This window comes from Carcharhinus amblyrhynchos, chromosome 4 (genome assembly GCF_965287045.1).
Source record: "Carcharhinus amblyrhynchos chromosome 4, sCarAmb.v2.hapA, whole genome shotgun sequence".
Lineage (NCBI taxonomy): Eukaryota > Metazoa > Chordata > Chondrichthyes > Carcharhiniformes > Carcharhinidae > Carcharhinus > Carcharhinus amblyrhynchos.
Window position 1 is genome coordinate 47,174,083 of NC_137327.1, and position 13,531 is coordinate 47,187,613.

The window sequence follows — 13,531 nt, forward strand, 5'->3', positions numbered from 1 at the left end:
ATAATGCAAACCCACTACAGACAGAGACAGGAGAGTCTATAATGAGGAATAAGGGAGTGGCAGAGAAACCAAACGAATACTTGGTTCCTTTCTTTAGGGAGGAAGATTTTAAAAGAAGTCCCAGGAATACTTACAGAACCAAAGGACTAGTAAAGTTGAAGAACAGAAAGAAATTAGTATTTGTAGAACAAAAAGTTGTAGTACCAGAGAAATGAATGGACTGAAAGTTGATAAATCCCATGGAACTGATGACCTACATCCCTGAATGTTGGAAGACGAAGCTTTAGAGCTGGCATATGCAACGATGATCATCTTCCAAAATTCCATAGATTCTGAACAGTTCTTGGCAAAGATAGCAAGTGTAACTCCACATTTAAGAAAAGGGGGAGAAAGACAATGGTGAACCACTGACATGTTGGCCTGACATAAGTAGTAGGGAAAATGCCAGATAACTAGACACTTAGAAAATAACGGCATGATTGGGCACAGTCAACGTGGATTTATGAAAGGAAAGTCATATTTAACAAAGCTGTTAGAATTTATTGTGGATGCAACCAGCAGAACAGATATGAGGAACTAGTGTATGTGGAGCATTTGGATGTTCAGAAGGCTTTTGATAAGGTCCCATATAGTAGGTTTGTAAGTAAAGTAAGAGCGTAAAGGAATAAGTGTAATAAACTTGCACAGATTAAGAACTGATTATCACAGAACAGAGAGTAGGAGTAAACAGGGTTAGTTCTCAGGTCATGATGTCGAGTTGCTGGTGTTGGACGGGGGTGGGCACAGTAAGTAGTCTCACAATGCCAGGTTAAAGTCCAACAAGTTTATTTGGTAGCATGAGCTTTTGGAGCGTTGCCCCATCAAATGAGTGGAGAGTTCAGTTCATAAACAGGGCATATATAGACAGTAACTCAGTTACAAGATAATGGTTGAAATGCAAGTCTTAACAGGTAATCAAGTCTTCAAAGATGCAGACAATGTGAGTGGACAGAGGGTTAAGCGTAGGTTAAAGAGGTGTGAATTATCCTGCACCTGTGAAGACTTGATTACCTGTTAAGACCTGCATTTCAACCATTAGCTTGTAGTTGTATTTGTGTCTATATATGCCCTGTTTGTGAACTGAACTCTTCACTCACCTGATGAAGGGGCAACACTCTAAAAGGTGGTGCCACCAAATAAACCTGTTGGACTTTAACCTGGTGTTGTGAGACTACTTACTAGTTTTTAGGTTGGGAGACAGTGACTAGACATACTGCAAGAAGCAGTGCTTGGGCCCCAGTTCTTCACAATCAAAATCAATGATTTGGGTATGGGGACTAAATACAATATTTCCAAGTTTGCTGACAGAGTTGGGAATCAGAGTTACAAGGATGCAAAAAGGCTTTAAGGGGATTTAGAGTGGCTGAGTGGGCAAGAACATGGCAGATGGAATATAGCGTGGAAAAATGTGACCTTATGCACTGTGGTAGGAAAAGTAGGAATGCAAAGTATTTCCTAAATGATGATCGATTGTGAAGTATTGATGTTGAGTCACTAAAAGTAACAATGAGGAAGGCAATGGGTATTATTATAATAGGATTTGAGTACAGGAGTTAAGTATTCATACAACTATATACAGCTTTAGTGAGATTGCACCTGGAGTATTGTGTACAGTCTTGGTTTCCTTACCCAAGGAAGAACATACTTGCCTTAGAGGGAGTGCAAAAAACGTTCACCAGGTAGATCCCTGATGTGGCAGGATTATCTTACGTGGAGAGATTGAGGAGTAGAATGGGCCAATATTCTGTACAGTTTAGAAGAAAAAGAAATGATCTTATTGAAGCTTGCAGGGCTAGACAGAGTAAGATGCAAGGAGGATGGGGTTTTAGAATCAGGGACGTAGTCTCAGAATAAGGAAGAATTTTGTCACTCAGAGGGTGTTAAGTCTTTCAAATTCTTTACCCCCACAGCGTTATGGAGGCTGTCATTGAGTATATTCAACACAGGTTGGTAAATTTCCAGATATAAAATAAGTTAAGCGATATGGGGATAGTGCTAGAAAATGGCATTGAGGTAGATGATCAGTCATAGTCTAGTTGATTGGCAGAGCGGGCTTGAGGGGCTGAATGGACTACTCATGCATTGAATTCCTATGTTCAGTGCCATTTGTAACTTCTTAGGCATTTGTAACTTCTTAGCAACAAAAACAGTTCAAGTCCAAATGCAGCAAAACCTGGACAACAGTTTGGGCTGCTGACTGTCAAGTAACATTTGCTCCACACAAGTCGTGGAAAAGAACCATCTCCACTAGATACAATCTAACTATCCCCCCTTGACATTCAAGGATGATATCACTAAATTTCCCACTATCAATATCCAGAGGGTTATATTGACCAGAAAATGAGTTGGACCATCCATATAAATACTGTGGTTACAAGAGCAAGTCAGAGATTGGGAATTATAGAATCCCTACAGTTCATTCGGCCCATCGAGTCTGCACCAAGCACAATCGCACCTAGGCCCTATTTCCATAACCCTACATATTTACCATGCTAATCCCCCAACACTAGGATCAATTTAGCATGGTCAATCAACCTAACCTGCACATCTTTGAACTGTGGGAGAAAACCAGAGCACCCAGAGAAAACCAACACAGACACGGGGACAATGTGCAAACTCCACACAGAATTCATGGAATTCTGCAGCCAGTAATCCACCTCCTGGCTCCCCAGAGCTTGTCCACCATCTGCAAGACACAGGTGAGAATTGTGTTGGAGTATTCTCCAATTGCCTGGGTGAGAACAGCTCCATCAACATTTGAGAAGCACAATACCATCTGGGACAATACTATCCGCTTGGTTGGTACCCATTCACCACCTTAAACACTCACTCCCTTCACCTCCGACACACATTAGCAGCAATGTGCACCAAATTCAAGCTGCACTGCAGAAATTCATCTTCATAAGAAGTCTGACAACACCAGGTTTAAGTCCAATCGAATTATTTGATAGTAAACTCAAGCTTTTGCGGTTAAACTCTTAGTTTAACCTTGAAAGCTTGTGAGTTTACTATCAAATAAATCGGTTCGACTTAAACCTGGTGTTGTCAGACTTCTTACTGTGTTTACCCCAGTCCAACGCCAGCATCCCCACATCAGAAATTCATCTTCAACAGCATCTTCCAAGTCATGACTACTTAGCAGGACAAGGGCAGCAGATGCATGGGAATATCACCACCTGCACGTTCCCCTTTAAACCACACTCTGAGTTGACATGGAACTATACACCTGTTCCTTCTCTGCTACTGGTTCAAAATCATGGAATTTCCTTTCTACTGGCTCTGAGAGTGTAACTATAGCACATGAACTGCAGTGGTTCAACAAAGTGGCTCACCACCACTACCACAAGTGAAATTAGGGATGGACATCAAATGTCGGCTTTGTCAGTGACATCTACATCCTGTGAAATAATGAAAAAAGTAACATGCTTCCTCACATAACAGTTCAACAATTACCTCAGCTGTTTCTGGTAGTTTACTTGATTTCAGGCGCTCTATGTTGCTCTGGAGGAAACACTTCGCAGTTTTGCACCCCTGCATAAGCTGTTCCAGTTTCTATAGGAACAAGGAAATGAGTTGAATATAATTTAAAATGCACATTATTTCAATCTATTATGGCAAAAGTCGAGGCTAAATGCACTTCAGATCACATAGATGAGTGGAAAAAGAATAAATTACCTGACAGATTATCCATAATCTAGTTTCAATTACTACACTTTACTATTGATATTATTTTGTAACCTTAATGGGGAAAATACCAGTTTACACAAATGTTTACATAGGTGTTTTCTCTCAGTGGCATATGCTATTCAGATGAATCAACTTGTAATAAATAAGCTATTCATCAAAAAGAAAGAGTAACTCTTGGGGAAAAGGGGATACTACTGTAATTGAATAATTCTAAACAACAATAGCAATGTTTTACTTTGAGTAGCTAACAATGTCTTTTGAAAGGCACTTGGGGAATCCATGGTCTAGTTCTGTACTTAGAGCATTCTTCATCAAAAAATGTTTGAAAGCCACTGCTACAAAACACGGAATCCAACATTTTATTCCAAGCAGATGAGGTGAGCAAATGCATAATCGCCACAGAGGCAGGACTGGAATTTTACCCCCTCGCCCACAAGGGAATCAGAACGGGCAGACAATGGGAAGATCTGTCGATCTCAGTCGAGATTTTATGGGTTCAGGACAAGAGAGGCTGTAAAATCTGACCCAATGTGTTTCCTAGTCCAAGTCTCTGTTAATTAGCTATTTTCACCCAAAATGTTAGTAAGGCAATACAAATTTTCACTGTCCATGGCTAGGGTGTGGAAAGAAATCAGCAACGTTTTAAACTTCCAATTGCTCTCTGATGATTTCTAATGGAAAGTAGTTACCTGAAAAATCATGTGCCTTCAAATAAATATTTCAGACACTTAAATGATTTTCAGGCTTGGTTGCCAAAGAGGCGATTCCAATGATGTTTGGCCATTTAAATTCTACAGCAGCACGCTTTTGCCCATCCTCAAACAGACAAATTCCCATACACAATGAGAGTAAAACAGATCATTCAGAATATAAAAGAAGCTAATGTACTGCACACCTCAAGAGCCACCACCCAAAATGTATTTCTACCCTTGATGTCTAATTATGCAAACCAATACCTCAAACAATAACAATCGGCAAGCAAATGCTTTTCAGTTAGACCTTGGTTGCTTCTAATTTTAGTCAAACTTGCAGTGTACGATCTTATTCATCCATCACTCACCATACGAAAACACATCCAGCTACTATGACTGTAGGGGAAAGTACCATCAAATTCTGGTGGCAGCTGATTGCCCTCCACATGTTTATGCAGTGACTTCAATGAGGTAAGAAGTTCAAACTGTTGACAAAAATTAAAAATCAATTAAAATTTCATGGTGAACAAGATGTTAAAGACATAAAATTAAGCAAAATTAAGCAAAAACAACTTGAAAAATTATTACAGAGTAAAAATTGTGAAAATTAATTTTGTAAGTCATCAACTTAAGACATCATTCAACTTATCATATCTATAATATTAAATATTTATATGTGAAAAATATATGCCATGTGTCAGAGAAACACGGAAAATAGGACCAGGAGTAGGCCAATTGCCCCTTCGAGTCTTCTCTGCCAATTTATGATCACGGCTGATCATCCAACTCAGCAACCTGTTCCCACTCTCACCCCACCTCAATCCTTTGATTCCTTTAATCCCAAGAGCTATATCTAATTTCTTGCAAACATGCTTTTTCGCCTCAACTGCTTTCTGTGGTAGAGAATTTCACAGACTCACCACTCTGAGTGAAGACATTTCTCCTCATCTCACTCTTCAATGATCTACCCTCTTTCCTTAGACTATGACACTTGGTGCTGGACTGCCCCACCATGGAAACATCCTTCCTGTATTTATCCTGTCAACCCTGTTAAAATTTTATAGTTTTTATGTGATTCCCCTCATTCATCCAACAAATATAATCTTAACCGATGGAATCTCTCATATTTAAGTCCCACCATTCAGAAATCAGTCTGGTAACCCTTCGCTGCACTCCCTCCATAGCAAGAACCTCAGATAAGGAGACCAAAACTGCAAAATATATTCCAGGAGTGGTCTCTCCAAGGGCCTGTATAACTGCAATAAGACATCACTACACCTTTCTCGAATCTTCTCGCCATGAAGGCCAAGATACCATTTGCCTTCTTTATGGCCTGTTGCATCTGCAAACTTACTTTTAGCGACTCATGTACAAGACTCAGGTCTCATTCACATTCCTCTCAATTTATCGCCATTCAGATAATATGCCTTCCCATTTTTGCTACCAAAGTGGATAAATTCACATTTATTCACATTATATTGCATCTGCCATGCATTTGCCCATTCATTCAACTTGTCCAAATCACACTGAATCATCTCTGCATTCTCCTCACAGCTCACCCAACTTTAGTGTCATCCACAATTTTGGAGATGTAACATTTAGTTCCCTCATCTAAATTATTTATATGTTTTGTGAATAGCTGGGGTTCAAGCACTGATCGCTGTGCTACCTCACTAATCACTGTCTGCCACTTGAAAAAAGATCCATGTATTCCTACTCCGCTTCCTATCTGCTAACCAATTTTTGTATCTATCTCAATACACTACTCTACCCCCAAACCTGTGTGCTTTGGTTTTACATGCTAATCTTTAATAGGAACATTCTGAATGTCCAAATAAATTACATCCTCTGGCTCCCTTTCAGCCATTCTAATAATTACATATCTGAAGAATTCCAGTAATTTGTCAAGCAAGATTTCCCTTTCATAAATCCATGCTGACTCTGTCCAAACCTGCCACTGTTTTCCAAGTACCCTGCTGTTAAATGTTTTATAATGGATTCCAGTATTTTCCCCACTACTGACGTCAGGCTGACAGGTCTAGGATTCCCAGTTATCTCTGTAACTCCCTTTTTAAATAGTGGGGTTATGTTACTGGATCCAGAACGTAATCCTGGGTTATGGACTAGATACACTCCAGTCTGCAGGAACTGTTCCAGAGTCTGTAGAACCTTAGAAGATGACTACCAATGCATCCACTCTTTCTCAGGTCACTTCCTTAAGGAATCTGCAACGTAGATCACCAAGCCCTAGGGATTTATTGGCCTTCAATCCCATCAACTTCTCTACTGATACTGATTTCCTTCAGTTCCTCCCCCTCACTAAATACTGTGTTCCCCAACATCGGGGAATGTATTGAGACGTTAGAATAGATCGACCGCAACCAATCTATTACAAGTGTTTAGATACTAGATCTCACTAAATATTCAAACTACCAATTTTATTTAATCAGATTTCAAAATCAGGAACAAAGCCCCAAAACCATCTTTCCAATTGTTATTCTTTAGGACTGAACCAATCACACTGCCATGAACAAAACTTCACTGACTTACATCAAGCCCAGCTTTTGATTATCCACCCCATTATTTAAAAAAACTAATCCCAAACAGAAAAATTCACAACTTTCAAAAATACAGTCATAGATTAAAAACATTCTAGTTGCTGTAATGTATTTGATTTTTCCAACCAAAATCAGTATCCTAGGTAAAATCTGCCAATCAGTAGGCAGTATCCCACATGCTCACTCCCTCCTTGGGCTTTTACAGTTCAGGTTTGGCATCTCATGATTTGAGTGAAGAATAAATGCAGGACAGCACAAAGACTAAAAATCTGTCCCTTCTTGCCCATGCACTCTGTTCGACTTACTCCCTTCTGTAATGTGCCACTGGATTCTGCACCCATATATAACTTGTAAAGCCCACCTGCAGTTCTGGTGTTAGGGAGAGAGTAGGAGTAGAAGGAGGGAAATAAACTAACAGAGTTAATACAGAGTTACATAAACATAAAAAGGCTCTTTTAGCCAGCTATGCATCTCCAAAACTGACACATCCACAATGGCAGCAAACTTCCAAATATTTGTCATCTAGAAAGTGTAAAGTTCTCTCACTCAGCTTTGTTGGCTTGAAACCCATCCAAAAATATTCAGTTCTTATGCACACCCTACTGGATATACAGAATTCTCAAAAAACACCTTAAAAATGTCCATAAAACAAAGAAAAATCAATTCTGTAACTGGTATCTGTCAATGTCATTTTGAGTACAGAGACTTCTTTTATGTAATTGTTTTATTGGCGTCTGTTGAGGGTTCTGGGCTTGTGCAGGTTTTGGAGGGCTTTTCAGTCTGCAAAAGAATGTACTGCAAGCAAGACCTGTTTTATTTGTGCTCCGTTTCATTGTTATTACGTCTGTAGAATTATTGTTAAACTTCATTATTTTGTTATATAAAGAGCCTTCTTTTAAAAAACACATTTGACTGCCTTTTATTATGGTCTCAAGTTACCACATCTTTTTGGCAGTGAGGATAAAACAGCAAGAAAATAAAACAAAGTTTTTCAACTTTTTAGTGTGGCAACATAAGAACATAAGAAATAGGAGCAGGAGTAGGCCATCCAGCCCTTCGAGCCTGCCCCGCCATTCAATAAGATCATGGCTGATCTGTCGCTGCTCAGTTCCACTTTCCCGCCCTCTCCCCATAACCCTTAATCCCCTCTCCTATCAAAAACCCATCAACCCGTGTCTTAAAAATATTTAGCGAGGCAGCCTCCACCACTTCAACGGGCAGAGAATTCCAGAGATTCACCACCCTTTGAGTGAAGAAGTTCCTCCTCAACTCTGTTCTAAACCGCCCCCCTTTTATCTTGAGGCTGTGCCCCGTTATAAGGTTGCATATAGTGAATAGCTAGTTTTTGCTATGGGTTTATTCAATAGAATTTCAAGTTATTAGCACCATGGCTCTGTTCAGGGCAGTTAGTGATTTGATGAGAGAGGCTGAAAAGGTGCAAAGGTTGCAGCATTTCTTTTTAGTTAATGGAATAGAAGATGAGGCAAAGCAGCGCTCGATTCTCCTGTGTGGCAAAGGCTTATAAGTCGATAAAGAATCTAGCTATGCCATGGAAGGCAGGGGAGATTTCACTTGCAGATTTAGTTACTCTGGTCCAGAATCACCATAACCCAAAGCTCTGTGATTGTGTATCAAATTTTACATCTATTTTCGAAAAGCAAGTCAACTAGTAGCCAAAGCTGTGGCAGAATTATGCCAGCTTTCAGAACAGCTTTAAAAGATATGCAAAGAAATAGGCTAGTCTATGACATTAACTAGGGGTAAGCACAGTAAGAAGTCTCACAACACGAGGTTGAATCCAACCGGTTTATTTGGTAGCACAAGCCACTAGCTTTTGCAGTGCTGCCCTTTCATCAGGTGAGTGGGAGTTCTGTTCACAAACAGCACACTTAAAAGACACAAACTCAATTTATGAAATAAAAATTGGAATGCGAGTCTTTACAGGTAATCAGGTCTTAAAGGTACAGACAATGCGAGTGCAGAGAGTGTTAAGCACAGGTTAAAGAGATGTGTATTGTCTCCAGACAGGACAGTTAGTGAGATTCTGCAAGCCCAGGGGGTTACAGATAGTGTGACATGAACCCAATATCCCAATTGAGGCCGTCCTCATGTGTGCAGAATTTGGCTAACAGTCTCTGCTCAGTGACTGCGCTGTCATGTGTCATGAAGGCCGCCTTGGAGAACGCTTACCCGAAGATCAGAGGCCGAATACCCATGACGGCTGAAGTGTTCCCCAACAGGGAGGGAAAACTCCTGCCTTGTGATTGTCAAGCGGTGTTCATTCATCCATTGTCGTGTTGTCTGCATGGTCTCCCCAATGTATCATGCCTCAGGACATCCTTTTCTGCAGCATATCAGGTAGACAACTTTGGTCGAGTTGCAAGAGTATGTACCATGTACCTAGTGGATGGCAGAGGTTGCTGTGGCAGGGTTATGTGGTGTTGTGGTCACTGTTCATCGGAACACTGGGTAGTTTGCCACAGACAATGATCTGTTTGAGATTGTGCGGTTGTTTGAAGGTGAGTCGTGGAAGTATAGGGATGGCCTTGGCAAGATGACATGTTGAAGGCTCCAGAGATGTCGTAGCTTCTCCGCTCCAGGAAAGTACTGGACGACGAAGGGTACTCTGTCTGCTGTGACCCGTCTTCTGAGGAGATCAATACAGTTTTTCACTGTGGCATGTTGGGACTGTCGACTGATGAGTCGAGCACTTCATCCTGTTCTTATGAGGGCATCTTTCAGTGTCCGGAGGTGTCCGTTAGGATCGGCTCAGAAAGGAGGATCGCATGTATATGGAGGGCTTGCCCGTAGAGGATGGCTTCTTTAACATTAGGTGGAAGTTGGAGAAGAGGAGCATTATGAGATAATCCGTGGGCTTGTGGTACAGTGAAGTGCTGAGGTGACCATTCTTGATGGAGATGTGTGTGTCGTAGAATGCAATTGATTCCAGAGAGTAGTCCACGGTGAGTCTGATGGTGGAATAGATTATATAGCTGCTTCAGTGATTGTTCACCACGAGTCCAAAGTGAGAAAATGTCATCGATGTATCTAGTATATAGCATCAGTTGAAGGTCCTGCGCGGTGAAGAGGCCTTGTTCAAACCTGTGCATGAAGATGTTGGCATACTGAGGTGCAAATTTGGGTCCCCATGGCTGCTCTTGTATCGGGATGAAGAACTGGTTGTTGAAGGTGAAGACATTGTGGTCCAGGATGAAGCGGATGAATTGTAAAATTGCATCTGGAGATTGGCAGCGTTGAGTACTGAGACAGTTGCAGCAATACCATCGTCGTGAGCGATGGTGGTGTAGAGTGCCAAGACATCCATTGTGACGAGGAGTGCTTCTGGTTCAACTGCTCAATGTGCTGAGTTTCTGTAGGAAGTCCGTAGTGTTGCAACAGAAGTTGGGGGTTCTTTGTACAATGGGTTTCAGGATGCTCTTGACGTAACTGCCAATCTCCAGATGTAATTTTACAACTCATTTGCTTCATCCTGGACCACAATGTCTTCACCTTCAGCAATCAGTTCTTCATCTAGACACATGGAACAACCATGGCGACCAAATTCACGTCTCAATATGCCAACATCTTCGTGCACAAGTTCGAACAAGAGCTCTTCACCGCACAGAACCTTCAACCAATGATACATCGATGACATTTTCTTCCTTTGGACTAATGGTGAACAATCACTGAAACAACTTTATGATGACATCAACAAGTTCCATCCACCATCAGACTCACCATGGACTACTCTCGGAATCGGATGCATCCGTGGACACACGCATCTCCATCAAGGACGGTTACCTCACCACTTCACTGTACCTCAAGCCCATGGATAACCTCATGATGCTCCTCTTCTCCAGTTTCCACCCTAAAAACTGGAAAGAAGCCACCCCTATGGACAAGCCCTATGTATACATAGATGAGGAGGATCGCAACAATGCTCTCATAAGAGCAGGATATGATGTTCAACTCACTGACAGTTCTGTCACAGCACAGAGAAAAAACGCACTGGCCTCCTCAGAAGACAAACACGGGACACGGCCTTCAGAGTACCCTTCGTCATCCAGTATTTCCCCGGAGCTGAGAAGCTACGACATCTTCTCTGGAGCCTTCAACATGTCATTGATGAAGACGAACATCTCACCAAGGCCATCCCCACACCCCCACTTGTTGCCTTCAGACAGCCGCACAATCTCAAACAGAGCATTGTCTGCAGCAAACTACCAGCCTTCAGGAGAACAGTGACCACAACACCACAGAGCCCTGCAACAGCAACCTCTGCAAGACGTGCCGGATCATTGACACGGGTGCCATCATCTCACATGAGACCACCATCCACCAGATACACGGTACATAAACTTGTAACTTGGCCAACATTGTCTACCTGATAGAAAAGGGGGAGACTATGCAGACGCTACAACAGCGGATGAATGAACACTGCTTGACAATCACCAGGAAAGTGAAGCGTTCTCTTCCTGTTGGGGAACACTTCAGCGATCACTTCAGCATTCAGCCTCTGATCTTCGGGTAAGCGTTCTCCAAGGTGGCCTTCATGATGCACGACAACGCAGAGTGACTGAGCAGAGACTGATAGCCAAGTTCCGCACACATGAGAATGGCCTCAGCCAGGAACTTGGGTTCCTGTCACACTATCTGTAACCCCCACGACTTGCCTGAGCTTGCAAAATTTCACTAACTGTCCTGGCCAGAGACAATACACATCTCTTTAACCTGTGCTTAACCCTCTCTCCACTCACATTGTCTACCTTTAAGACTTGATTACCTGTAAAGGCTCGCATTCCAAACATTATTTTGTGAATTGAGTTTGTGTCTTTACATGAAACTCCCACTCACCTGATGAAGGGGCAGCATTCCGAAAGCTTGAGCTACCAAATAAACCGGTTGGACTTCAACCTGGTGTTGAGACTTCTTACTGTGCTTACTTCAGTCCAACGCCAGCGTCTCCACATAATTAACTAGGGGAACATTCAGTGTCAGTTGTTGGGGAAAGCCACACCGACTTTTAAGGAGACTCCAGAAATTTCTCAAAGCATAGAAATGGCTACCAGCAATGTTAAATATATTCAGATGGCTAATGTTAATGTCAGGTGAGAGTGCTATACCAAGCACAAAAAGACTGCAAGCAGAAAGGCGAAAGCAGTGGTGTGTTTTACGTATGGAGGGCCATACATTACGGATCATTGCAAATTTACGGATGCTGCTTGTCACCGATTGACACCAATTCAATAAGAGATTTAGTGAAGAAATGCAAGGATGTGAGAGGCAAGGTAAGGGCTGAGAAAGAAAATTTAAATTCAAGGAAGCCTCAAGCAGCTAGACACTACATGGAAAGCTTGGAGCAGGCATAGGAGAATACTTACATCTTTAATGTTAATGAGCTGCAAGCAGAGCCTATTTATACTACAGTGGTGGCAGATGAAAAACAATCAACTGAGAGCTGGACACAGAAGCTTCCGCATCTGTTATTGGTGAAGAAACCTACAAGTTGACGTGGGACTCCAACAGAGCATCATCCCTTATGTGGACAGAAATTAAACATGCATCAGAGAGTCCATTCTGTTACTTGGGGCATTGGAAATCCATGTTGCATATAATAGTCACAAAGCAAGGGCATGCCACCTTATGGCCAAAGGGGAAGGGCCATGTTTGCTGGGCGTGACTGGCTCAGCAAAATTCCATTGAAGTGGGGTGAGATTAAGCACACAAGAACAACATTTCATCCTTAGAATGGCCGGGCCATCAGTAACCCAGGTTTCATGTGGACTTTGCAGGATCTTTCAAGAACCATATGTTTTCAGTGGTCATAGATGTGCATTCAAAATGGTTAGAAGCACATATCATGAGTAATATTACAGCTTTGTGAAAACTGAGAAGCTACATCAAATTTTTGAAACTCATGGTTACCAGATTTGTTATATAAAGAAGATCCTTCTTTTAAACAATGCATTCGACTACTTTTATTGTAGTTTCATGTTACTTCAGTAATATATATGGATTATCCCAAACTTAATACCTCAACTACCTACAAGAAATATTGTTCCACCCTTTAACCTGGAGGTAGTAAAGTAAGGAAAATTTGTAACTTCTTTAAAATGTCTGAGGAATTTGTAATTGCTTTTCAAGATGTTTGAAAATAACTTTTATAATTTTGCATCTTTGTTTGAGTCTTGCTAAAGTTGACCAGACACTTTAACGGGGTTTATTAAAAGGGCTGTATGAAAGATGTCTCTGGGAAATCAATACCATCAAGACAGTCTTGAAACTGGAGATGAGGGGGTTAGACTATGAAGAGAGATTACATAGACTGGGTCTGTACTCATTGGAGTTTAGAAGGACGGGGGGGATCTTAGAGACGTATAAGATAATGAAAGGTATGGATAGGGTAGAGGTAGAGAGATTCTTCCCGCTCAGAAAGGACAGCAGGACTAGAGGGCACAGCCTCAAGATAAAGGGGGGGGGGGGGGGGCAGTTTAGAACAGAGTTGAGGAGGAACTTCTTCACTCAAAGGGTGGTGAATCTCTGGAATTCTCTGCC

General features: G+C 41.6%; 1 protein-coding gene across 2 annotated transcripts in view; it reads right to left on the reverse strand.

The window, feature by feature from the left end:
- The window catches only part of plekhg4 (pleckstrin homology domain containing, family G (with RhoGef domain) member 4), a 203,975-nt gene that overhangs the window by 112,752 nt on the left and 77,692 nt on the right, over nucleotides 1–13,531 (reverse strand). For both annotated transcript variants that reach the window (XM_080187099.1, XM_080187098.1), the window contains exons 8-9: nucleotides 4,787–4,903; nucleotides 3,493–3,591 (exon numbers count right to left, since the gene is read on the reverse strand). In XM_080187099.1, the coding sequence (XP_080043225.1) occupies nucleotides 3,493–3,591; nucleotides 4,787–4,903 (216 nt within the window). The remainder of the gene's footprint in view (nucleotides 1–3,492; nucleotides 3,592–4,786; nucleotides 4,904–13,531) is intronic.